Here is a 27,187-nt window from a genome sequence, read left to right as displayed (position 1 = left end):
CTGCGATATGGTCAGTGCTATCCTGCATAGGACAATGGAGGCTGTTCTGGGGAGCGCAGAAAAGGACGACAACAAAGAGGTGTGTCCTCTGCTTTGACTTCCCTTTGCAAAGCTCTTTCTTCTTCTCCTTGCACCCTTGCAAGATTTAACCCAGCACTCAACCTCTCTTTTCCCGCAGGAATTGAAGAGGCACTTCCAGAGCCTGCTGGGGGGGGGGTCTCCTTCTGGAGGCTCCCAATGTTGGCACCCTCCTCCAGCTGCTCACTCTAAGTGTCTTGATGGCATCAGGGAAATTGGGACAATTGGGAAACACTGGCCTGCGAGCGCTCCTGTTGGAGAACAGCCTTTACCAAAGGTGTCATGGACTTTGAAGGAGCATGAACTCAAGGTGAAAAGGAGAAATGAGCTAAGAGGAAGGCATGTTTGGCAAATCCTCACCTTGATCAACTCCTGCCTGGAAACCTATGTCCCCGCTGTGGAAGGACTTGTGGACCCAGAACTGGTCTCCACAGTCACTTACGGACACACCGCTCAGACTGTGTTCATGGAAGGCAATCTTACTCGGCCACAAGTGATCACCAAAGAAGAAAGAACAACAACACAGTGCCCAGGCTTGAACCCTACACAGGTCACTTCAGTGCTGCTAACACAGCAAAAACGACATGGGAGGCACCAGTTACAAGTTACCAGTCTCTGCAGCCACAGCAGGTGCTGTGATTCTCCAGCAGTTTGACTTCACCCCCAGAGGCACACTCCATTGTCTTCAAAGATAGGTAAGATACCAACAAGAGGGAAAATAACAGGCCATTCCAATCATCAGAGTGTAGTCCTAAATGGCTCACCACACCTGGGTTGTTTTTTTTAATATATACCTTGTAGAATTTGAAACCCACCAGGCATTTTTAAACCACGGATCTTCACACCATAAACATGTCCCTCTTGAGGTTAAAAAATATGCAGCATAACAAACTGCTGCTTAAAGAAATGCAGATAAGAACTTAAGGGCCCTGCTGGACCCAACACTCCTTTATCACATTTATCTTTTCTGTGAACCGCCCTGAGACATCTGGGTATAGGGTGGTATATAAATTCAATCAATCAATCATCAAATGTCCACAAGCAGAACCCAAACATAACAAGCACGACAGAAGCACTTTCCATACCTGCAATTCAAGCATATTGCCTCCAGCCATGGAGGCAATCTAATGAGCCCTTGTATCTGAGGAACTAGTTGTACAGTCTTTTAGGTCCTAAAAAGAAATCCTTAATTTTGAAAAAAGTATGTCAGATGGCATTACAACCACGTTAAGGAACACCGCAATTTTATTTCATTGAAATCTTGAGCATTCTCCATCTGGCAACAGCTTCAATTGATTTTTCATGGGGGACACCTGAAGTTCCCACTGAAACTAATGGAAGGTGGAATGCTCAGCATCATGATTAACTAAAAAACTTAAATATACTTGCACAAAATGAAAAGGTTTTAATAAGCACATATTATGTTGATAAGGCTTAAACTGTTAAAACTGACCAACTCGAGTTCGTCTGGCTTGCGTGGGGGGGGGGGAGGTTTTAAATAAAAATAAAAATGCCTTAACCTGCCACCTCGCCTCAAAACAAAGAACAGGAAACTAATGTTGCCCCCAAGGTATAATATGCAAGATTTATAATACCATAAATCACACATTTTATACAGCTGTGTATGATAGGTTGCAAGCACATTGAGCAGAAGAGCTCATTCTCATGATCTTTTCATTTGTTTTCATGCTCCATCATCAGAGGTGGCTGCTCGGTATCTGTAGCAATAGAGCTTGTTGTCTGCACCACCACTCAACAGCAACTATAGAGCAAGGAAGAAAAATCTAGTTATAATGAGACAATATTCAGAAACATTCATTTCGTTTCAGAGCACAATTCAAAGTGTTGGTGTTGACCTTTAAAACCCTAAATGGCCTCAGCACAGTATACCTGAAGGAGCGTCTCCACCCCCATCTTTCAACCCTGACACTGAGGTCCAGCTCCAAGGGCCTTCTGGTGGTTCCCTCCCTGTGAGAAGTGAGGTTACAGGGAACCAGGCAGAGGGCCTTCTCAGTAGTGGCGCTCGCCCTGTGGAACGCCCTCCCATCAGATGTCAAGGAAATAAACAACTATCTGACGTTTAGAAGACATCTGAAGACAGCCCTGTTTAGGGAAGCTTTCAATGTTTAATAGGTTATTGTATTTTAGTGTTTTATTGGAAGCCGCCCAGAGTGGCTGGGGAAACCCAGCCAGATGGGCGGGGTATAAATAATAAATTATTGTTGTTGTTGTTGTTTCCCCCCATCTAGACCAAGTAAAAACATATATACAGTGGTCCCTTGATTCCCGAATGGCTTAGTTGTCGAACAAACTGGCTCCCAAACCCGGAAGTAAGTGTTCCGGTTTGCGAATGTTTCTTGGAAGCCAAACGTCTGACGCGGCTTCCGATTAAGTGCAGGAAGCTCCTGCAGCCGATCGGAAGCTGCGCCTTGGTTTTCGAACGGTTTCAGGAGTCGAACGGATTAGGTTCGAGAACCAAAGTACCACTGTACCAGGAAAAACAATTTTTCATGAAAACCTGCGTAAGAATCACAAGGCATGGTATCACAGATTTCCAGATGCTTAATGCAAAGGAAGGAGTATATAGGGAAAAGCTAATTCATATTCTGGCTTATTAAGCAGACATATGATTAATACAGCCAATTGTGCCTTGGAACTTTTGCCTGCCTTAATGTTAGGAACAGAAACTTCACAATGTCTTAAATCCACAATATAAAGAGAAGCAACACAAAATGCTATAAACAAAAAACAACTGGACATGTTGCATGATATCTAACATCAGCGTCCCGATCCGTTCTGCAGGCTTGGGGGAAAACCCAGAACAGGTTTCAGGGCACACAGGGAGAGGAAGTCCCATTGCACAGGCAGGTCTTTGCAGTAACAAGATTTTGTTGGGCATAACCCAAAGTTTCTGCAAAATCACATACATTCTTTCAAGTAGTTTTAAGATAAATCACTTTCACAAGTTGAACCTCTGCTGTTCTGAACTGCATAAGTAATGAATATTTATAAATCACTACACATATCCAACTACATAAACAACATTTGCTGCAAAAATACTTCGGTTTCCACCCAATTCCTGTTCCTGACGAAGTTCTTACCCCTGCTTCTGTCCATTCCACACACAAAACCTTGTCTTCATGAGCAGCCAAGTCATAGAGAGGTGCCTTGCAACTATAGGAAACAGAAAATCAGACAGCCATACTAGTTATATTACATGGAAATAAAAGCATTCTGATGGCTAATTGCTGAAATCGGCCAGCAAATTCCTTCTACGTAAACTTCCCCTCCTACTCTCATTCTTCTGTCATCTTTTCGGTAAGATCCAATTGCAGAAGACTCTTACTGTCATTCAATCAAGAACTTCTGCTGGCACAAGGTTGGGGGTGGAGGGATGTGTTGCGATTTTTGCAGATTTCCCATTCCTCCTGCACCCCCCTAGAAATCGGGACTAAAGAATTTGGGGGATGACATGGGAGGTGGTGATGAACACTGCAGGATGAATCAACAAAAATATCCTCCTCACTTCCATCAGTGGGAGAAGAATTCCACTCCTGGGAAGCTTCTGTCAACAGGAGCAAAGTCTGGGTCCAAACTACAATTTCACCTTTGGAATTATGCACACTGCCTACATACGGTCTTTAACCATAAGCCAGTGCTGATTTTGACCTATAGAGCGCTATATTGCTCAGGACTCCAATACCTCAAGGACCATCTCTTCCCATATGAACTAGCTGAGACACTATGGTCTTCATTGAAGGCCCTTCTCTGTGTGCCCCACTCAAGGAAGATGAGGATGACCACATATGAACAGACCTTTTCATTGGTGGCCTCCCATCCAATGAATGTTTTCGGAGGGAGATGTCCCTGGCATCATCCCTGTCAGTCTCTAGGTGCCGGGCTAAGACCTTTTTGTTTACGCAGGCCTTTGGCTACTTGATCTTGTTCCTCACAGTGATCCTCATCTTTCAATGGGGTGGGTAAGACTTGTCCTTATTAATAATGTGTTTCTGAATGAGCACTTTAATGTATTTTGCATTGTTCACTGTTTTAATTCTTTTTATTGTTCTGAACTGCTTTTATGTATTTGCATTCTACCTTGCCAAGTCACTTTGAGACTTCATGTTGTATAAAGCAATTGGTAAATGCAATAAATTAAAAACCCCACTGTCCTGCTGTGCCATAATCCTTAGAAAAACAGAATTGCATCAAACACAATGCTTAGGGAGACATTTGCAGGTACAGAACTAACGTCGAGGAGAATATTGCTAAAATCAGACTTAAGATCTAGTCGGAACCCTTCAAATCAAGATCAATTGCCCGAAATATTCAAAGAACCTATAGTGACATTTCTTCAATTTGTGTGTCATCCAGTAACACAAATCCATATGGCAAAAGTCAAACCAAAACCCAGGGTTTAAAGTTTACCTTCTTGTGTCCCAAAGTTTGACAACGTTGTCTAAAGAACCAGAGATGAGCTGTTGCTCATGTGTTGGTGACCACTTCACTGATGTCACCCAGCCAGTATGTGAGGTAAGAGAAAGCAGTACCAAAGAACCATCTGAAAAGAGGCAGACAAATCTCACTAGCCACAACTGATGAATCACACAAGACACTTAACATTTTTACAAGCATACAGCAGGGTGAAAGTGAGTACGCAATGGATACAAAAATAGTAATAGCCAGCATTTTTAGTAAATGTGCTGAAATCAAACAGAAAGTAGGAGACAATGACCACTCCCTAGGCCACTACTGAGATGAAATGTTTCTTTACAAAGACCAAAACTAATGTTTGTTAAAAGTAGCACATTAGTGATATAATCAGTAAAAACAGGACACCTGCAAGCCAGATGAAGGAATTAGGAAGTTGCCATATACCAGGTCAGATTTTTTTATCCGCCTAGCCCAAATTTGTGTACCCAGACTGGCAGCTGCTCTCCAATGTCTGAGGCAAAAGAAGAATAATAATTTATAATAATAATTTATTATTTATACCCCACCCATCTGGCTGAGTTTCCCCAGCCAATCTGGGTGGCTTCCAATCGAGTGTTAAAAACAATACAGCATTAAATATTAAAAACTGCCCTGAACAGGGCTGCCTTCAGATGTCTTTTAAAGATAAGATAGCTACTTATTTCCTTCACATCTGAAGGGAGGGCATTCCACAGGGCGGGTGCCACTACCGAGAAGGCCCTCTGTCTGGTTCCCTGTAACCTCATATAACTTACAACCTGTTTCTTCCTAACTAGAGGTGCCAGGGACCGGACCAGAGACACTGTGTATGGTAAAACATGTCCTCTACCACTGAGTTATGATCCCTGCATATAGAGAGCTTTACAAACGCTGCCATAACCACTGCATAGAAGTGGGAGATTATAGCAGCTCTTCCTGACTCCGGGTTACGAAAGTATGCCACCAGTCAATCAGGGTTGGGAAGCTTCACCAGAAAGTTTATTCGAAAGCAGGTATGTATAGCTCAATAAATGCTTGAAATAATAATAATTTTAAAAATGTAACTTGTGTGTGTGTGTCCATGTGCACACACTATTTGCAAACATTCTCTCAGGAATACAGTGGTCCGTACTTAACCTGAAACTGTTCTTAACCTGAAGCACCACTTTAGCTTATGGGGCCTCCTGCTGCTGCTGCGCCGCCGGAGCACGATTTCTGTTCTCATCCTGAAGCAAAGTTCTTAACCTGAGGTGCTATTTCTGGGTTAGTGGAGTCTGTAACCTGAAGTGTATGTAACCCAAGGTACCACTGTACATCAATTATGTCAATTACAAGTTATTATCAGCGTTAGCAGAAAAATACATTGATATTAGCTACTGTATTTGTATTTGCAACCCGAGGTACCACTGTATACATTCTGTTCTACCCACCTTTGGTACGAGGGTCCCATAACCTAATGTGTCTGTCAGTGCTTCCAGAGGCTAAACGCCGACACAATGGCGAGTAGGATATAGAGTTGAACACTTTGTTTCCAGTCTATGTAAAAATAAGAGTAGAAAGAAGTAGGGTGGATTTAAAACACTAGTCAGTAAGACTTGATTTAAATCATTTCTTTTTACAGAAAGACTCATTCTTGCTGGCATAATCTTAATATTTACAACCAGATGAAAGTTTCATTTTTGGAATAATAAATTTGCAGAGTAGTTTTTACAGCTATATCAAAAATTGCTGATTTGCTTATACTATTAGAAATACATAGACAAATAGTTATGAAATTATTGTGAGGTTTAATGAATTAACTGTTTATATTTGGACAACTTTTCTGCTGTACTTTATTGGAAGGAGAAAAACAATCATTTCCTTAATAACAATTTAAACGATTTATTTAACAATAACATTATAGCATATATATCCATGTTTGTTAACTGATGTAGTTTAACTTTTTTTAAAAAAAAAAACTTAAACAGAGTTTTAGCACACATGAAAAACTTAAAACAAATCCTTATTTCCTGAGGAATAGCCTTTGGACTATAATATAACTTAAATAGAAAGCTATCTTTAGAAATATTTTTCCTCCAAAAGAATTTTATTTTTAAAATCCGATTTAAATTTTAAAAATCTGATTTAAATTTTAAAAAAGAATCATTGATTTTTATCCACCCTGAGTAGAAGTAATTAATGAATTGCTCTTTAGACTTTGTACAAAACTCTTTGTTGAAGGCAGTTAAGCAATCTGAGAAATGGCGAACTTGGTTTGCAAGAGAACTCACCAAAGTGGATTTGAGGCCCCCTGTTTCAACATCCCACACCTTAATTGTGTGGTCCCATGAAGCACTGCATATTTCATCTGTATCTGACCAAAGTACAGAAGAGACCGATTCTGTATGACCAGAGAGGGTTGTAATAGGAGTCTAGACGGGAAAAATAAATATTGGGAGGATATGGTTATTGAAATATTTCATTTTGTGAAACGAGCTCGTTCACTAACACTGTTAAGTCTATACATATACAGTGGTACCTCAAGTTAAGAACAGAGGGCCTTCTCGGTAGTGGCACCCGCCCTGTGGAACGCCCTCCCACCAGATGTCAAAGAGATAAACAACTATCTGATGTTCAGAAGACATCTGAAGGCAGCCCTGTTTAGGGAAGTTTTTAATGACTGGTGTTTTAATGTATTTTAAATCTTTTGTTGGAAGCCGCCCAGAGTGGAAACCCAGCCAGTTGGGCAGGGTATAAATAATAATAATAATAATAATAATAATAATAATAATAATAATAATAATAATAATAATTATTATTATTATTATTATTATTCCACCTCAGGTTAAGAACTTAATTCGTTCTGGAGGTCTGTTAACCTGAAACTGTCCTTAACCTGAAGCACCACTTTAGCTAATGGGGCCTCCTGCTGCCGCCACGCCGCTGCTGCACCATTTCTGTTCTCATCCTGAAACAAAGTTCTTAACACGAGGTAATATTTCTGGGTTAGCGGAGTCTGTAACCTGAAGCGTATTTAACCTGAAGCGCATGTAACCCGAGGTACCACTGTATTATAGGAATTGCTCCCAAGTAAATGTGCATGGGATTGTGCTATTTCCCTCCATTTCAACCCACGGAAGTTGGCTCCAGGGCTCAGTAGACTCATTGCAGCAGCTATCCAATGCCTCCTCTCTCCCTTGGCGACTGCGCAAGAGGTCCGTTCTTAACCTGAAACTGTTCTTAACCTGAAGCACCACTTTAGCTAATGGGGCCGCCATGCCGCCGGAGCACAATTTCTGTTCTCATCCTGAAACAAAGTTCTTAACCCGAGGTACTATTTCTGGGTTAGCGGAGTCTGTAACCTGAAGCGTATGTAAGCTGAAGGATTTGTAACCCGAGGTACCACTGTACAACAAGCTAGAAATGCCAAAATTGGTGGACCCCTCCACTGATTCTCTGTGGTTGGCAATGCTGAGCCCCAAGAGTAATTTAGTACTAGGAAAGCACCATCTCCTAGCTGACAAAAATGTCCAAGCTGATCTTGAGATGGAGAAGGAACTCAATGAGTGATTTCAATTACCATCATATATACTGGATAAAAGGGACGTGGGTGGAGCTGTGGGTTAAACCACAGAGCCCAGGGCTTGCCGATCAGAAGGTCGGCGGTTTGAATCCCCACGATGGGGTGAGCTCCCGTTGCTCAGTCCCTACTTCTGCCAACCTAGCAGTTCGAAAGCACGTCAAAGTGCAAGTAGATAAATAGGTACCGCTCCGGTGGGAAGGTAAACGGCGTTTCCTAGCACTGCTCTGGTTCGCCAGAAGCGGCTTAGTCATGCTGCTCACATGACCCGGAAGCTGTACGCCGGCTCCCTCGGCCAGTAAAGCAAGGTGAGCGCTGCAACCCCAGAGTTGGTCACAATTGGACCTAATGGTCAGGAGTCCCTTTACCTTTATACTGGATAAATGTGTGTTCCAGTCACAAAAGAGGCAACATTTCTAGATAGCCTCAATGACTGTGCCCTAGGACAGCCGGCCACAGAACCAACCAGAGGATCAGTGACTCTGGACTTTTATTACGTGGTTACCAGGACCTGGTAAGTTGCGAGGACCTTCATTTACATTGAGGTCCAGGGCCGAGCGCCTTCTGGCAGTTCCCTCACTGCGAGAAGTGAGGTTACAGGGAACCAGGCAGAGGGCCTTCTCGGTGGCAGTGCCCACCCTGTGGAACGCCCTACCATCTGATGTCAAGGAAATAAACAACTATCTGACATTTAGAAGACCTCTGAAGGCAGCCCTGTTTAGGGAAGTTTTCAATGTTTGATGTTTGATCGTGTTTTAATACAGTCGTACCTTGGAAGTCAAACAGCCTAGTTCTTGAACGTTTTGACTCCCAAATGATGGACACCTGGAAGTGACTGTTCCGGTTTTTTAATGTTCTTTTGGAAGCTGAATGTCCGAGGAGCTTCCTGCAGCCAATCAGAAGCCGTGCTTTGGTTTTTCAACAGACTTCCAGAAAGGATTCCATTCGACTTCCAAGGTACGGCTGTATTCTGTTGGGAGCAGCCGAGAGTGGCTGGGGAAACCCAGCAAGATGGGTGGGGTATCAATAATAAAGTATTATTATGTTGTTGTTGTTGATGATGATGATCTCTCTCAAAACAGTGATCACGGTGCTATCAAATCCCACATATATATAAAAGGACAATTGCCAGACACATCTAACTTGGATCGTTCAAAAGGGGTTTAGACAAATTCATGGATGGCATTCGATGATTACCAGTCATGGCTGTGTACCAGCTTCAGTACTGAAGTCTATAAGCCTCAAAATACTGGGGAACACAAGCAGGAAGGAAGCTGTAGCACTCAAGTCTGCTTTCAGTTCCCCATGTGCATCTGATTGGCCAGGCTGCTGTACTACATGTGCCTTTGATCTGACTCAGCAGGGCTTTTCTTACGTCCAAGTGGAACTTACAGAGCACTGCATTTTGGGGAAACTAAGGCAAATGTCACAACTGCAGCCAGCAGGTCCCTGGAGGTATAGCTGGCTGGTAATGTTAGGCCCGAACCCCACATCCCCTCAAAGGAATTTCTAGACAATTCAGGTTTGTCTTACTCTTGTTAGTCCCAACTGCTCAGTTTTCTGCTTTTTCCTTGGTCTGTTTGCCGCCTCCTCCGTTTCCATTTCATCCTCTTCATCCGTAGGCACTGAAATAAAAAAATACGGTCATTTTAACTCACTGGTCAATCTCCTATTGCTATAAGTTGGATCTTTGTAAAAAAAGAATACTGCATTTTTTGCTCTATAAGACTCACTTTTTCCCTCCTAAAAAGTAAGGGGAAATGTGTGTGCGTCTTATGGAGTGAATGAAGGCTGTGCAGCTATCTCAGAAGCCAGAACAGCAAGAGGGATTGCTGCTTTTATTGCGCAGCGATCCCTCTTGCTGTTCTGGCTTCTGAGATTCAGAATATTTTTTTCCTTGTTTTCCTCCTCCAAAAACCAGGTGCGTCTTGTGGTCTGGTGCGTCTTATAGAGCGAAAAATACGGTAAATCTAATTATCAACATATCTGTGATATGAAGAATCACTGATTAGTCCTAATTTACACGCCGGCCTGCGATTTGCACACATTTTCCCCAAGAACACTGATCAATTGCCATATTAACTCAATTCCATGGAAGCAAGCGTTTTAGTCATTGGGAGCAATCCAAGTATGAGCTAGATGTCGTCCAATGGAATTAACTTCCAAATAAAAGCTTTTGGAATTGTGGAGCCAGCTTGCTGTAGTCATACTAGTTGCTTAAGGTCAGGTGTGGGCAACCCTGGCTTTTTAGACATTGCTGAACTACACCGCTTTATCATCCCTGGCCTCTGAACCTATTTGTTGGGAGCTATCAGGATGGACATTGTAGTTCAGCGACATCTGGAGGGCCAAAGGTTTCCCACACCTGATTTAGGTTCCTGTGACATCTTAATTTTATTGTGGCAGAGGTTGTGGGGGCTTCTCTCAGGAAAATGAAGTGTTTTGCCCGATTTTTTTTTTTTTGCATAACATCAGTTCTCAGATTGAAGATCACAGTCGCAGCAGTCCTCTCCCAGCCCTGCAGCTGCTGCTAAAATACGGTTTAGTACATCCAGATTTGTGGTTTGTTTCCCTCCAAATAATCACGGCTACCGTGAGGATCATGGTGATCAGGTGGGGATATAAAAGTTTATTGGTCCTTGGGGTATCCAGGACCCAAGTTGTTAAGGGCCTTGTAAATTAATGCAATAGGGATGCGGGTGGTGCTGTTGTCTAAACCACAGAGCCTAGGGCTTGCCGATCAGAAGGTCAGCGGTTCAAATCACCGCGACCGGATGAGCTCCCGATGCTCGGTCCCTGCTCCTGCCAACCTAGCAGTTCGAAAGCATGTCAAAGTGCAAGTAGATAAATAGGAACTGTTCCAGCAGGAAGGTAAACGGTGTTTCCATGCGCTGCTCTGGTTCGCCAGAAGCGGCTTTGTCATGCTGGCCACATGACCCGGAAGGATTTACTTCCAGTTAACAATATTTTATAATCCACTAAGGTTTACGAGTGATACGAACCACAAGTCTGGACTCATTCCGATGCAGCACTTAACCCAGCGTTTCTCAAACCTGAGTCTCCAGCTATTGTTGGTCTACAGCTCCCATCATCCCTAGCTAGCAGGATCATAATATAATAAAAAAAAATAAAAATAAAAAATTATTATTTATACCCCACCCATCTGGCTGGCTTTCCCCAGCCACTCTGGGCGGATCCCAACAGAATTAAAAGCACAATAAAACATCACACATTAAAAACTTCCCTAAACAGGGCTGCCTTCAGAGGTCTTCTAAAAGTCAGACAGTTGTTTGTTTCCTTGACATCGGGTGGGAGGGCGTTCCACAGGACAGGCGCCACTACCGAGAAGGCCCTCTGCCTGGTTCCCTGTAACCTCACTTCTTGCAGGGAGGAAACCACCAGAAGGCCCTCAGAGCTGGACCTCAGTGTCTGGGCTGAATGATGGGAGTGGAGATGCTCCTTCAAGTATACTGGGCCAAGGCCGTTTAGGGCTTTAAAGGTCAGCACCAACACTTTGAATTGTGCTCAGAAACGTACTGGGAGGCAGGACCGGTGTTATATGGTATTGGCGGCCACTCCCAGTCACCAGCCTAGCTGCCACATTTTGGATTAGTTGTAGTGGTCAACAATGATGGAGTTGTAATCCTACAACAACTGGGGACACAAGTTTGAGAAACACTGACTTAAAGCAAACCGTGGCTTAGCACTGGTTAACGTGGTGGCAGCAGGGCCAGCGAAGGAGCACTGCGGCTGTGATCATCATTCTGAGCACCTGCATGTTTACTTGTTTGCAATAGCTACAGTCTGGCAAACCAGGTCACCGTGGCCTGTCCTTCGATAGCCACTATTTCCTCATGTGTAGCAGAAGTGGAGCTATGCTCCTAGCCCTGATCCCAATGTTGCATCCTATTTTCCATGCTTCTCTCTGCCTTCCTGTGTTGAACGCAACATCTGACAAGGAAGCCCTTCATGTAAACAGCGGCTTATGCACATGGGCTCCAGGCGAATCGGACATCCTCATAATCTGGCGAGATTGAGATGGAAGCAGGCCCTGTTCCTACATGCGAGTTACAGTAAGCACATCAATAGGACTTTGAGGTATGTTTTCATGGAGCTACGAGACAGGTGGCCTGTGCAGTTCACACATTAATTGAACCTAACCCCTATGGCGAAACGAAGTATTCTCCAAACTCACAGGACTGATATACATACACACGTGAGAATTTACAATTCTGCAACACAGCACCACATTTTGAGTTTTTCGTGCAGTTAGCAAAAGTATTTGCACGCAGCTTCAAACTGCAATGTCTGGGGCCGCTTCAGTTTGCCAAATAAGGTGGTTCAAGTTCATGAAAAGAAGGGTGCGCCCACATGTAAACCACTCAGAGATTTCATTTACAAGTAGGCAGTATACAAATCCTGTTAAATAAATTAATGTATCGTAAGCATGCAGAGTTGTAGACAAAGGCGCTGGAAGTTATTAGATGAAAGGTCAAAGGAAGCACATAGTTAAACACTGATCTTACCTGCAGACCAGATCTTTAGCATCTTATCCCAGGATCCACTGCAAAACTAAACACACCACAAAACAGTTTTCAACAAAAATGGCACATTTTAGCTAGCTATCATTTGTGATGGGGCAAGTTACCCAAAGCTTGATTTCAGAACAGGCTTAACTCAAGTGAGTCACTGTGTTTTTCCATGTATAAGATGCCCACATAAGACGCCCCTATTTTTGTTAACACAAAATTAAGAAATCGGGCCAGAGGCCAAGCCCGAACCTAAGTCTGGGTTACCCGTGCCAGAGCCCAAGTTTGAACCACAACCTGGGCCACCAGCACCACAGCCTGAACCCGAGCCCAGTCCACCCATACCAGAGCCAGAACCCAAACCCCTGTGCATTCAACATCCGTGTGTAAGATGACCCCCAAATTTTGACTAAAATCTTTTAGCAAAAAACATCGTCTTATAGATGGAAAAATACGGTAAAATAGGCTTGATTTGACTCCAAACCAGATTCAAACAGGACCCGGGGAAGTTCCCATACCCTTTTGAATGAGCTTTTACGTTTTATTTTTAAAAATCTTGAGGCTGAAAGCACCTTCCTCAGCCTTCAGCTAAACAATTCCTCACCAAAATAATTCCCCATGGTTTTACTGGAGAATAGAAAATCAGGAAGTGGGGGAGGGAGGGAGGGAAAGAGATGGATGCCCCATGCCATAATTTCACATCTCTGAGTGTTTACAGAGGGTGGTGAACACAGCACATGATATCATGGGCTGTCCCCTAAGCCTGCTAGATGACATCGCAAGGGATCGTTGCCTTAGGAGAGCAAGAAAAATTCTCAGGGACGATTCACACCCCAGCCAGCAGCTCTTTAATCTTCTACCCTCGGGCAGGAGATCTAGAAGTATAATCAGTCGTACCAACAGGCTAAAAAACAGTTTCTACCCATGGGCTGTTAGGCTACTGATCGGAAAATACTAATAGTGCAACTGACTTTCGGGGTTGGTGTGTTGTGCGACAAGCACACAAAGTGCAATGAGATTGAGTGTTCGTGGTGGGGGGGGAAGCTCGGTTAATTTCATTGTATACAGGTTGTACATTGACACTAAAGGTATTATTATTACTATTACTTCTTCTTATTATTATTATTAGTGCAAGGCTTCCAGTTATCAGAAGATGGAGAGCAGATGCTATAGTGTTGATCTAGATGCTATATAGAGTATAGCATCTAGATCAAGAGAAGTAACAGTGCCCCTGTATTCTGCTCTGGTCAGACCTCACCTGGAGTACTGTGTCCAGTTCTGGGCACCACAGTTCAAGAAGGACACTGACAAACTGGAACGTGTCCAGAGGAGGGCAACCAAAATGGTCAAAGGCCTGGAAACGATGCCTTATGAGGAACGGCTAAGGGAGCTGGGCATGTTTAGCCTGGAGAAGAGGAGGTTAAGGGGTGATATGATAGCCATGTTCAATTATATAAAAGGATGTCACATAGAGGAGGGAGAAAGGTTGTTTTCTGCTGCTCCAGAGAAGCGGACACGGAGCAATGGATCCAAATTACAAGCAAGAAGATTCCACCTAAACATTAGGAAGAACTTCCTGACAGTAAGAGCTGTTCGACAGTGGAATTTGCTGCCAAGGAGTGTGGTGGAGTCTCCTTCTTTGCAGGTCTTTAAGCAGAGGCTTGACAACCATATGTCAGGAGTGCTCTGATGGTGTTTCCTGCTTGGCAGGGGTTGGACTCGATGGCCTTGTGGTCTCTTCCAACTCTATGATTCTATGCCTTTTATGTGAAACAACATGAACTGTCTCAGCTGCTTGGGTGTGTGGGAGGGAGGGAGGAAAGGGCAGTCAATATAACTTACTTTAGTCCTTGAGCCATCAACAGCGACAGATTCTACGCTTCCTGCATGTCCTCTGCAGCAGTGAAGGGCCTTCACTTTGTTCTTTTCTACATTCCATTCCCAAAGCAGGATAGTCTGGTCCATCGATGCGCTAAGCAGCAGGCATGACAAACTATCTGAGGGATGCAGGCATAGCAGACAGGTTCACACAGCAGTCTTTCCCCAATCCAACCCTCTCCTAATTCTCCCAACCCGCTCAAATATGACGAAGAGTTTACAAAACGATTATAAACTGGCCGAGGATGGGGTCAATTTGGAGCTGAGGCAATGCAGAAGGATATCACAGGGCTGCTGGGAATGTAGAAGTAAACAGAATATGACGGTCACTCATACACATTCCCAGTTTAATGGCCATGAATGCAGTCAGAGGCCTCAGTATAACATCAGGCAGCCCTGTTTAGGGATGTTTTTAACGCTTGAAGTTTTATTCTGTTTTTAATGTTCAGTTGAAAGCTGCCCAGAGTGGCTGGTGAAACCCAGTCAGATGGGCAAGGTAGGAATAAATTTTTTATTATTATTATTATTATTATTATTATTATTATTATTACCCAGTGGGACTTTGATCCTGAGGCCATTGTTTCAACACAAAACTGCCACGTAATGTGGCAACAATTGCACAGGAGGAATTGCAAAGAAGAGTGGAATTTGAGAGGTGGCTAGGTTATTCTGATGCAGCGAAAGCAAAAAAAGTATTTCGATAAATTTGTTAAGTGTTTAAGGTGTCACTTTCTGTGTTGGATTTCAGTTTGGAAATAACTGAACAATTCGGGGTGGCATGTTTTCTGTGAAATTTATTGAAGCTGAAACCCCAAACAGAGTAAAATCCACTTACCTTTTTTGACCCAGGCCACATCTTTAACCACATCTACATGTCCAGCAAGCGTCATTATGGGTTTGCCTTCTACTGACCAAATCCGAGATGTCTGGTCATAGGAGCCTGTCAATATCCTATGGAATTTAGAAGCAAAAAAACCTGCTTGGTGGTTGTCTATAGTTCTTCATAGGATACCTCTTCTACTTTATGGGCTTTAATCGAGCACTTGACACACTGTGCAATTTCAATTTTTTTGGAATATTATGCGAAGATATTATGTTTGTTAATGAAGAATCCTTTCCCAGCAAAGCACTTGGGCTATAGAAACTGCGAACAGTTAAAGCTGCAAATCTATAAGACAATGCCACCATCCATTCCCTGCGGGGACATCATGCTAAAATGCTTACTATATTCACATACACTTACCTTCTGTGCGGTTTGAAAGTTCAAGTGGAGATTTTGAATGGAAAAAAATATGTTTATTTAAAAGACAGAGGGGAAAGGAGGAAAAGAATGGATAAACTGACACTGTGCCTTCAACATGGTGAGTGAAATAAAACAAGACGAAAGAAGAACGGATACAAAAACTTACGGAATACGCAGAAATGGCGAAACTTACCGGAAAAATAAGAAATCAAGGTAACAAACTTTTTATAAAAGAATGGAAATTGTTTATTGAATATTTACAAATAAACTAAACAGATAAGGACATTGGCAGGATCATTGGAATAACCTGCAGTTTTATAAGAGGATATATTTAAAGCCGATGAATAAATGAGTAAGTTAATTTGGAATATGCAGAAAATATATATATAAGAAATTTAAGGAACTGCAGAAAGGGGGAAGGAAGCCGAGTTTTGGAATGTTAAAATGATTGTAAAATCACTGAAATGTATAGAAGTGAAAAATCAGAAATAAAAAAAGAAATAATGCAAGGCGATATCCTACAGGCAGTAAGTCAGACAAAAGAGATTAGGAAAGAAGTAGCATGTCTCCCTTACCATTCTTCTGTAGCTTCAATAGAACTGATCCAATCATCATGGAGCATGCATTCTTCAGGTTGAGGAGCCGTGTATTTTTCAACATACTCTATTGCTACTACTTCTTCCTGCGCACACAAAACACGTCAAGGGAAAGGATCAGCCACGGAGGTTTCAGAGGAAAATTTCCTCTGCAGCAGAGGCGGCTTCACAAGGACTGCGGCTGCTACTTAGCACCAAGGGCTCCTCTTTCAAATTGTTTTTAATTTTTATCTGTGCTGCTTTAAATGAGACCACCTTGGCTCTGAGCCCTGGAAGCCCTGCACCCTGCCTGGCTGGCCCTTTCCCATCTGGCCTGGGAGAGTGGAGTGCGGACTGACTCCAGCTACAAAAGCTGAGGCTGTTGAACAGATTCGTGGGCTGGAGTATTGTTTACGGGGGGTTGAGAGAGCTTGTTGCTGTTACTGATATTATTGTTGTATCTTTAGTTTTAGATCTTATGATTTATGTGGAAATTGTTTCCATTAGGTTGTGTTTGATGTGTTTTATTTGTGGTTTATGACTTCTGTTACGTTTGTAATTGTGTAAGTCTTTTCATGTTGTAAGCCGCCTTGAGCATAATTTCAGCTATGGAAAGGCGGCATATAAATAAAACGATGATGATGATCAGCCTTGGCTCCTTCGTGCAAGACCACCTGCTGGAGATGAATGATACAAGCCAGCACCCACTCGCTGTTAGCTTTACTGAGCTACATTGGCAGTCCTGAAAGGCTGCTATGTTCCAGGTGCAAACTGCCCAACAGGAGCGCTAGGCAAGAATGTCGAAGGAAAGACCAGAGAGAAAACCGTTCTTCAGGACCTCACAGATGCACTTAGCCTAAAGGGTAAAGGGACCCCTGACCATTAGGTCCTGTCGTGGCCGACTCTGGGGTTGCGGTGCTCATCTCGCTTTATTGGCCAAGGGAGCCGGTGTACAGCTTCCAGGTCACGTGGCCAGCATAACTAAGCCGCTTCTGGTGAACCAGAGCAGCGCACGGAAACGCCGTTTACCTTCCCACCGGAGCGGTACCTATTTATCTGCTTGGACTTTGATGTGCTTTCAAACTGCTAGGTTGGCAGGAGCAGGGACCAAGCAACGGGAGCTCACCCCATCACGGGGATTTGAACTGCCGACCTTCTGATCGGCAAGTCCTAGGCTCTGGGGTCTAACCCACAGCGCCACCCGCGTCCTGCACTTAGTCTACTATATACTTATTTAAGATTATGATTTGTATGTTGCTTAGGAAAAGCCATACAGAGATACTGAAAACAAAACAAGGTGATCTCTTATAAGAAATCCTTATTTTCTTCCAGTTCCCTCTGCCCCCCTGAAACCAAGGGGGCAAATTACCTGCACCAGATCCTGGCTAATTCAAGTACGGGACTCAATTCTGGGCCTCTCAGGAGAATGGAAGGGCTTTTTGGTCCAATGCATTCAAGGTAATCTCTGCTGCTGGAATGTCTCGTTCCAGGGCCTTACACTGGCTACTGCAAGAAGCAGGCCTGTGTCTTATAAGAACAACAGAGGCCTCTGTAGCAGACATGGGCTCCCAACTGCAGATGCACTTTTAACCAAACCTAAGCCCCCTCTAGGGGACGCGAGTGGTGCTGTGGGTTAAACCACAGAGCCTAGGGCTTGCCGATCAGAAGGTCAGTGGTTCGAATCTCTGCAATGGGGTGAGCTCCCTTTGCTCGGTCCCTGCTCCTGTCAACCTAGCAGTTCGAAAGCACATCATAGTGCAAGCAGATAAATAGGTACCGCTCCGGCGGGAAGGTAAACGGCGTTTCCGTGAGCTGCTCTGGTTCGCCAGAAGTGGCTTAGTCATGCTGGCCACATGACCTGGAAGCTGTACACCGGCTCCCTTGGCCAATAAAGCGAGATGAGCACCGCAACCCCAACAGTCGGTCATGACTGGACCTAATGGTCAGCGGTCCCTTTACCTTTAAGCCCCCTCTAGCTAGCAGCTCTGGAGGATAGAATTGCTCGGTCATACATTTGCAGGCTAGACAGCCTGATACAATAATTGGGAGTTTTGCACAAATTTAACTGGATGATTCTATATTTCTTACTCTCATTATCCAGAGCCTATACTCTACACACACACACACACACACACAATGACTTACAGTTGAGATATTTTCCACTTCCATGTGCCTCACCAGGGACATGCGCAAGAACTGTCCGTTAATAAGGAAATCAAATTCCACATATTTGTGGCCTTCTAGAGACAAAGAAAACACAAAGTGTCAGGTTGCATAGCTTATATGATACTCAGAAGATGCAGTTTACACTGTACATTTGAGAAGTCTTGGTGCCTATGTCTAAAATGTAGCCTTCAGTTATTCCTGTACAATACACACTCAAATTACCAAGTTATCACAGGCAACCAAACTTTATCCAGGGGAATACAAATATTCTCAAGTTTTTTGTTAGCAGATAATATTTAGCTCCCCAAACCAGCAGTAATATCACTGATACACATTACATATTCAGCAAGTTGGATGTTACAGCATCTTGGTTCCAAGTGTAATATTCTTTGAACCCCTAGACATAACACACTTTTCTGGCCACGAGGAAGCAAAAAATAATCATAGAAATTATCAGAGATAGTGCAGAGATTTTGTCCATTTGAACATGTACCCAAGGAAGGCAAGAAACTTACTGTGTGAAATGGCCCTGTGACCACAGCAGGAATTCAACTGGGCACCACAGTGAGAGTCAGTATAATGAAATAGTCAGTACTAATTTGATGTGTGGGACCCAGGTTCAGAATGCTCCTTGTAAAGATCACTGGAGACCCTTGGGCTAAGTCACTGTCTCCCAACCTAGCCCATACGACAAAAAAACTGCTCCAGGGATAACAGTGTTCTGACACTTTGAGATGAAGCATGAACTACAAATGTGATAAATAAATAATACATACATAATCTACAAACTGTCTTGTGCCCCAAATTGTGTATCTCCACTCTGGTTTGCTTTGCTAAATAAGATATGCTTTGGGAGGAAGGGTTGAAAATAAATGTAAAAAATAAATGTGAGTTTATACGGAATTTGCTGATCTATAGCATCAGGTGTTTAATAGCAAAAATTAATTAAGTCTGTAAAACTGTAAACTGTGATTAGTTGTATGTGTGGTAACCACCTCTACAGACTCCTAAAATTAACTCTCGACTAATAGCAAGGGGGCAAACTTTTAAAACCACTTCCCTCAAACATAAACGTACCATTTTTTGCTTCCAGCAATTTGTTGATAACATTACTGAGATCCGCAACTTCAGAAGCAGCTGGGACAGAGAAAGGAACATCATCTACTGCGTATCTGTGGAGAGAAAACAGTTGCACACAGTATTCAGAAAAGGGTAAAATCAATCTCAAACTTCCACCATCGTCTTCATGGGAAATATTTTACCTTTTAAGAGCAGACTCATGTACTATACCATCGTATAGGTATGGTAAAGGACCCCTGGATGGTTAAGTCCAGTCAAAGGCGACTATGGGCCCTGCCACTCATATCAAATCCCAGTAACATCTACCCCCAACCTGGATGACCAACCAAACCCAAGAGAATTGTTTTGGAATCAAAACAAACAAACAAACCATCTGTGGCACTATAAAGGCACTAGGCACGAGATTTCCTGCACTTTTGCCCATTTTACAACATGCACCAATTGCTACCCTCAGGTGCCACAGATAGAAGCATGTTTGAGAGAGATGGCTGAGGTAAAAAACCGATGAAATGCAAGCATGTGGTTACAGATTACACACATATACATATATCCAATCAACTAAGATGCTTTGCATATAATTGCTAATTATAGGTAGCAAGCTAACTAGTCTATAACTAGCTGGATTGGAGGTAAGGCCCTTTTTGAATACAGTATAGGGATGACTACTGCTGTGGCCCAAACTTTGGGAAATAACCCAGATGAATCAATAAATGAGAATATTACCACCACCAGGGAGGCCCATCAGTCAATGTTAGAGTCTGGGGGCAAATAATCTACGCCTGGTGCTTTATTGCTTCTTAACTGTGAAATAAGGTTCTTGACTTCAGTTATAGATACTGGAAGACAATCTGGTAAGTTCCCAAAAGGTTCTGTTATTTGGTTGACCCCATCACCCTGCCCCTGATAAGAATGAATGATAATATTGCATACACGTACATATACATCTATATGAATGAATAGCTGAGGCCAAAAGACCGTAAAGTGCAAGAGGCTGGCAGTCTAGCAATGCCAAAATGGACTTTGCTTAAGAGCAACGCTTCAACCACAATTGCCATTGCAGCGATGACCCAGTTATGCCCTTCCAGACCCCGGCGATGTACTTACTTCGTGTCCTCAGTGAAGAAGCGAGCCTGAAGCTGCGCCATTTCAAAGGCTGGGATATTTCTGTCTCTCCCCAGAATCAGGAGCCTCGTCCCACGTGGCTTCAGAGTTGCTTCCGCCCTCTGCCGTGGGGCCGATGGAGTCGCCTCAGCGAGCGATTAGTTTAGTCTGCCCTTAAAGGTAAAGAACCAGCTTTTCTTTTTCTCCCTCTCTTCTCGCCCCCTTCTTCCTACATAAGCCACGAAGTACGATAGACGTACACTATATTTTAAAAATTATTTCCTTCTCCACGTCCGTTCCCCCGCTTGAATCCTGGGAGCTGCAGTCCCGGAGCTACAATTCTCAGGAAATTAGTTCTCAGGGTGGGGGAAATGTGCTTTGTGCGGAAAACTTATGCTGGGTTTGCAGCCTGTTATTCCTATTTATACCCATCTGAGTTGAAGGAAGTTGGGTAATATAAAAATAAAACTCATATATATATCTATTATTTCTCTCTCTCTCTCTAGATATATATCTGAGTTATTTTTATACTACCCAAATACCTATGTGTATATGTATGAAATGTTTATTTAATACTGCCCTTTATCTAATGATCTCAGGGCGGTTCACGGCATAAAAATACAACATAAAAATAAAGTTCATAATAGGAACAAAAATAAAATAAAACTCATATATATTTATATTATCTCTCTCTATATACACACACATATATGTCTATTTTTTATATTACCCAAATATATGTGTGCGTGTGTGTGTGTGTATGAAATGTTTATTTAATACTGTCCTTTAATGATCTCAGGGCAGTTCACAGCATAAAAACACAAAGTTCATAATAGGAACAAAAAAGAAACAAACTCATAACACCTCCCCCTTCCAAGATGCGTGTCTGCGCGTCTACAAACGTGCCATGCATCTGGCAACGTTTCCATTTAAATAACAGCCCGCAAAACAGCGTTCATTGCCATTCCGAAACTCTGCAGAACTGGGCACAAGTGAGCGTACGGAAACCGTTTTTTAAAAAAGCACCTTCAATGTAAAGCAGTAGAGATGTAAAAACAATGTACGCGATAAAAATCTGATAAATATACCAGCTGAAGGGAGGGAGGGAAGTCAAGACTCGGCAGAGACAAAGAGAACATACTGTGATTGTATGGACGGATGGAAAAAGATTATTTAAAGGAAATAATAAAAATTTATTCTGAAAAAAATAAAAAATAAAAAAGCACCCATCGGCGAACCCTCTCCCCCTTTCTGAAAAAGAAAAACCACACAAACACGTGGATACTCCAGTACTTCCGGGTTTACTACGGTGCCCCGTTGGCGCCAATCACAAAAAACCCCAAACCCCTTCGCCTTCGCTTGCGGCGGCCTGGTGGGCGCGGCGCGTGCGTGCTGCTGCGCCTGCGCCGTACGGGCGGTCTCCCACGGCGGTGCCCAAGACGAGGTTGAGTAGACTCGTTCTGAATTTTCCCTCCTCCCCCCTCCCCTCCCTCCCCCTTCCCCCCTCCCCACCCCCTGGCTGGGCTCGGGCGCGCGGCAGTCGCCGGTCGCGTCACTCACGCTGCCGCGCGCCCTGGCCCGCCCTGCCCACCTCCTCCTCCTCAGGGAAGGAGGGAGGGAAAGAGGGAGGGGGGGGCTGTTTCTGCCTGGCAGGGGGAGGGGCTCGAGCTCCCCCCTCCCTCCCCCCACCCCAAATTGGGGCTTAATATTCTGGTGGAGGGGCGCTCCCTCTCCCCCCCTCACAAATTCCCCCCTCAGTTCAGCTTGCTGTGTGGGCAAAAGCAACGACCCCATTATTATTATTATTATTATTATTATTATTATTATTATTATTATTATTATTGACTTTCAGTTTTATCCCCTCCCCAGCTCAGCTTGTTGTGTGGGCAAAAGCCACGACCCCATTATTATTATTATTATTATTATTATTATTATTATTGACTTTCAGTTTTATCCCCCCCTGCTCAGCTTGTTGTGTGGGCAAAAGCCACGACCCTATTATTCTTATTCTTATTCGTATTCTTATTCTTATTATTGACTTTCAGTTTTATCCCACCCCCCCAGCTCAGCTTGTTGTGTGGGCAAAAGCCATGACTCCATCATCATTTATTATCATTATTATCATTATTATTAATGACTTTCAGCTTTATCCATTTCAATAACTTTACAATCGTCTCGACAAATTCCCCCCCCCCCAGCTCAGCTTGTTGTGTGGGCAAAAGCCACGACTCCATTATTATTATTATTATTATTATTATTATTATTATTATTAATTGGTGACTTTCAGTTTTATCCATTTCAATAACTTTACAACTGTGTCGACATTTCCAAACTCGGCTTCCTTTCCTCTCTTTCCTAGGCTCCTTACATTTATTTTTTTAAAAAATATTTTCTGCACACCCTAAATTAACTTACTGTATTTTTCCGCTTTAACTTTACTACAAGACTTAAGCCGCAACTCTTGAGAATAAAATGCCCCTCGACCATGCGTCCCCCCCAAAAAAAAGGGGGGGGAAAGGAGGCAGCAATGTTTTTTTAATGCCCTAGTCCTGTACTTTTACCTAAAGAGCCGAACTGAGTGCAGCTCACAGGCTTTTCTTAACTGTGGTTTGTGGTACCTGATATCACATTTGTACATGGCGCGAGCCAATCTAAGATGATGCTGATATATTATTAATTAATTAATTAATTAAATTATGTATACCCTGCCCATCTGGCTGGGTTTCCCCAGCCGCTCTGGGCAGCTCCCAACAGAATTAAAAGCACAATACAAAAATATTCATTTGTACCCTGCCTTTTCCCCTGATGCTCAAGTTCTTACATATAAGAACTGCTTAAAACTTCAGGGGAGAAGGGGAAACAGCCATTTAACCCTCCCCCCCCACACACAATTAAACGTCGGAGTTAAAAGTATGGAGGTATGTAAAATCTGCTTGCAAGCATATGAAATAATTGCAATTGAAAAAGGCCCTTTCATTGAAAGCAGCGAAAAGCCTGTTGCAACTTTCAGTGGTGCAGCTGTGGACAGTTTGCTGAAAGTAAGGTAAAGGGACCCCTGACCATTAGGTCCAGTCGTGACCGACTCTGGGGTTGCGGTGCTCATCTCACTTTATTGGCCGAGGGAGCCGGCATACAGCTTCTGGGTCATGTGGCCAGCATGACTAAGCCACTTCTGGCGAACCAGAGCAGTGCACGGAAACGCCGTTTACCTTCCCGCCGGAGTGGTACCTATTTATCTACTTGCACTTTGACGTTCTTTCAAACTGCTAGGTTGGCAGGAGCAGGGACCGAGCAACAGGAGCTCACCCCGTCGCAGGGATTCGAACCACCGACCTTCTGATCAGCAAGTCCTAGGCTCTGTGGTTTAGACCACAGCGCCACCCGTGTCCCTTAAATGTGGAGGTTACTTTCCTCCCTCTTACATTCTTTTAGTAAATGTGCATTTTACCATTCATGGTTAGTGTTTAAATCTGATTAGTCTTTAAGGTGCCTCAAGCCTTTTAATAATAATTTTTAAATAATTTATTATTTCTACCCCGCCCATCTTTTAAAGTGGTTGGCAAGGAGCTTGCTTGTTGTTCCCCATGTTAAGGCTGTTGCTGTTCCTCCCCCAATCTCACCCTTTTTTGTTTTTGTTTCACAGGATATGTTCAACCTGTTGGAAGAGTTATAATAATTTGGTTTTTGGGGGGTGGGGGGAAGAAAAGCCGTTCGTTGCACCACTGCTAGGGTTTGGATTGGACCCCAATACTGCCAATTGGATGCACACACATAACTGCAAATATTGATGATTGTCAGAAATAGGATGTGACAGTAAAAGGTTGTCCTGCCACAGATGGATTGTTTGGCTTGCTTCGAAACCCTTATTTTTTCTAGAGACTGGAACTCAGATTTTAAAAATAAATCTATGTAGTTGGTATCCTAACTTAGCAATGTCTTGTGACTTTAAGTAGTCAAGCTCGTTAAGTTGTTAAGTTGCTCAGTATATAAAGAGTGTTTGTTTTCTCTGCCTGTGGGGCGTGAAGCAAAAATGTCCGAAAGCTCCGGAGGTGTTTGTTATCTTTCTGCAATAAACCTGTCTTTGGAAAGACAGGCTTCCCTGTGTCGTTATTTCTTTGCTGCTGAGACTCTGAAGCTTGTACTGCAACAAGAATCTCTGCACTGGACTTAATTAATGCTCTGCAAAGAGAGCTGTTGCTGGTGGTGCAGCGGAAGCGTTTACTGGACCAGTACACAAACTCTCTTAGTTGGTATCCTAAATGTGTACTGTACATTAATGCAACTTCCCCAAATATTTATATTTTCCAATAGTAAGTAGTAAAGTAATTGGATCTCAGAGACTTGCAAACTACATCCAAAATTGTTTCTGATTGATTATTGGGGTTTTTTGGCCATCTTGCTGCCAAATTTATTGCAGCAGTCCTGAGGACTAGAAACTTTTAAAAAGAATAGAAATTCTTACAGTTCCAATGTATGCTTTCTTGCTAATCCATCATAGCATTACCTTGAGATTCTAATAACATGGAAGCTGATTAATTATGTCAGAAAGTTCTGTTTTATTAAGGATGAAAAGTATTTTAGCCTTGGGAATGCCAAAGAGGGTTTGCAACACAATCATACACAAATCTACTAAAAAATCAAATCCCTCAGAGTGCAACGCGTCTTAGTACCTGGTAATTGGGTGTAGGATTGCAATTTTAAACACTAATTCAAATGAAAATAGGTACCGTATTGGTCTCTGAAATGTGAAATCTACCTAGAAAGGAGGAAATGTCAGAGGAAATTAGACTGTATTGTGGCAGAAAGAGGGACGCGGGTGGCGCTGTGGGTTTATCTATGGCAGAATACCAGGGTTCAGATTCTAAATATTTCTTTTCTAGTCTGTTCTGTAATGGAAGAAAATGGAGTTGATCCTGAAGCCAGTATGGAGAGAGCTAGTGACTTATTGGGCAACTCTAATAATACTGAAGAGGTGGAAACCGAGGACCAAGTATTCCAGGTAAGTGATCAGTCATATATTTGTTAACTTTCATAGGGTTGCCATATGCCCTCTTTTTCCAGGTCTTTTTTATGCATAGAATCGTTACAGCATTCCATAGTTAAAAGTAGAAGTTGGCAAATGTGTCCTCTTATTTACTGCTCAAAATTTGGCAACCCTGTGTGAATTGACCTCGCAGGCCAAATTTGTCGGTAATGTCGAGTGCTTTGCGGTCCCAAAGGTAACGGGACCCCTGACCATTAGGTCCAGTCGTGACCAACTCTGGGGTTGCGGCGCTCATCTCGCTTTATTGGCTGAGGGAGCCGGCGTACAGCTTCTGGGTCATGTGGCGAACCAGAGCAGCACATGGAAACGCTGTTTACGTTCCCGCCGGAGAGGTACCTATTTATCTACTTGCAATTTGACGTGCTTTTGAACTGCTAGGTTGGCAGGAGCAGGGAACAAGCAACGGGAGCTCACCCCATTGCAGGGATTCGAACCGCCGACCTTCTGATCGGCAAGCCCTAGGCTCTGTGGTTTAACCCACAGCGCCACCTGCGTCCCTTGCGGTCCCAAAGGTGTTGCTAAAACAAAGTGACATCAGCTGGTGGATGGGTGTGGTTTGAGTATATAATAATCTTTATTGTGGTCCAGAGACCCATAGAACAATTTCAGGACAAAATACAGTTCTGACAGCCAACCACAAAAGAGAGAGAAACCGAGGCGGTCATTTTGTTTTGTCTCGAGCTTGGATGATCTATGCTTCTTTTGACTTCCGAAAGAAACTTTGCCACGGCCAGTGTAATATCATTGGACCTATCATCCAAAAGATTTTTGATATGGGAGGCTTCAGATTTTCCCAGCAGATTTGCCGGTAGGAGTTTGATCAGTTGGTCCCTTGCTTGCTCGTACTGCCCACAATACAGCAAGATATGCTTCATGCAATCGACTTTCTGAGAACATGAACAAAGCCTATTCTGATAAGGGATGCCTCTCAGTCTACCATTTAGCACTTCCGAAGGAAATACATTTAGTTTGGCTTTGGTAAATAAATGCCGATAGGTTGGTACAGACAGGTTCCTAAGATATGAGGGTATCTGAAAGTTGTACCCATACAGTGGTACTTTGGGTTACATACGCTTCAGGTTACATACGCTTCAGGTCACAGACTCCGCTAACCTAGAAACATTACCTCGAGTTCAGAACTTTGCTTCAGGATGAGAACAGAAATTGTGCAGCCGCAGCACAGTGGCAGCAGGAGGCCCCATTAGCTAAAGTGGTGCTTCAGGTTAAGAACAGTTTCAGGTTAAGAACGGACCTCCGGAACAAATTAAGAACTTAACCCAAGGTACCACTGTATTGGATTCCTGCTTCTACTGGGCCACAGATTACATGAGATCGAGATTGCAGGTTGCTAGGTGAAATGTCCCAAAGCTTTTGCCTCAGGGATTCAAGGATGGTATCATAGCCCAGATGATACAAGAGGGATGATGGCAGTCCAATCGAGGTGGCTTTTCTGGCCATAGTGTTCAGCCAGAAAACTCAGGT

General features: G+C 43.3%; 2 protein-coding genes and 1 long non-coding RNA gene across 7 annotated transcripts in view; 1 reads left to right on the top strand and 2 right to left on the bottom strand.

Annotated features, from left to right (window-relative positions):
* Window positions 1–1,305: 1,305 nt before the first annotated feature.
* WDR12 (WD repeat domain 12) lies at window positions 1,306–20,793 on the bottom strand. 2 transcript variants are annotated; one of them, XM_083474282.1, is made up of 13 exons: window positions 20,665–20,793; window positions 19,558–19,652; window positions 18,460–18,554; window positions 16,315–16,421; window positions 15,332–15,447; window positions 14,461–14,615; window positions 12,616–12,661; window positions 9,623–9,714; window positions 6,801–6,941; window positions 5,961–6,066; window positions 4,507–4,639; window positions 3,180–3,252; window positions 1,306–1,840 (listed from the first exon to the last, which is right to left on the bottom strand). In XM_083474282.1, the coding sequence occupies exons 1-13, from the start codon at window positions 20,703–20,705 to the stop codon at window positions 1,763–1,765; spliced, it is 1,278 nt and encodes a 425-aa protein (XP_083330408.1). In that variant the 5' UTR covers window positions 20,706–20,793; the 3' UTR covers window positions 1,306–1,762. The 2 variants fall into 2 exon arrangements, with proteins under 2 accessions (XP_083330408.1, XP_083330409.1); XM_083474283.1 differs by lacking the exon at window positions 20,665–20,793 and having other exon boundaries at window positions 18,460–18,551; window positions 19,554–19,652.
* A 1,204-nt stretch (window positions 20,794–21,997) lies between these two features.
* The window catches only part of CARF (calcium responsive transcription factor), a 103,843-nt gene continuing 98,653 nt past the window's right edge, over window positions 21,998–27,187 (top strand). For 3 of the 4 annotated variants that reach the window (XR_014518838.1, XR_014518839.1, XM_083473783.1), the window contains exons 1-2: window positions 21,998–22,105; window positions 25,542–25,660. Coding sequence is in view for 1 of the 4 variants with exons in the window: in XM_083473783.1 (XP_083329909.1) it covers window positions 25,553–25,660 (108 nt within the window). In the remaining 3 variants the exon portion in view is untranslated. The remainder of the gene's footprint in view (window positions 22,106–25,541; window positions 25,661–27,187) is intronic. The other variant, XR_014518840.1, reaches the window with a different exon arrangement.
* LOC310693522 overlaps window positions 23,589–27,187 on the bottom strand; it is a 27,359-nt gene continuing 23,760 nt past the window's right edge. The window contains exons 2-3 of the long non-coding RNA XR_014519220.1: window positions 24,901–25,417; window positions 23,589–24,566 (exon numbers count right to left, since the gene is read on the bottom strand). This is a non-coding gene — a long non-coding RNA (uncharacterized lncRNA). The remainder of the gene's footprint in view (window positions 24,567–24,900; window positions 25,418–27,187) is intronic.

Source organism: Podarcis liolepis (assembly GCF_965112155.1).
Source record: "Podarcis liolepis genome assembly, chromosome: 1".
Lineage (NCBI taxonomy): Eukaryota > Metazoa > Chordata > Lepidosauria > Squamata > Lacertidae > Podarcis > Podarcis liolepis.
This window is presented reverse-complemented; position numbering and strand designations above follow the sequence as displayed.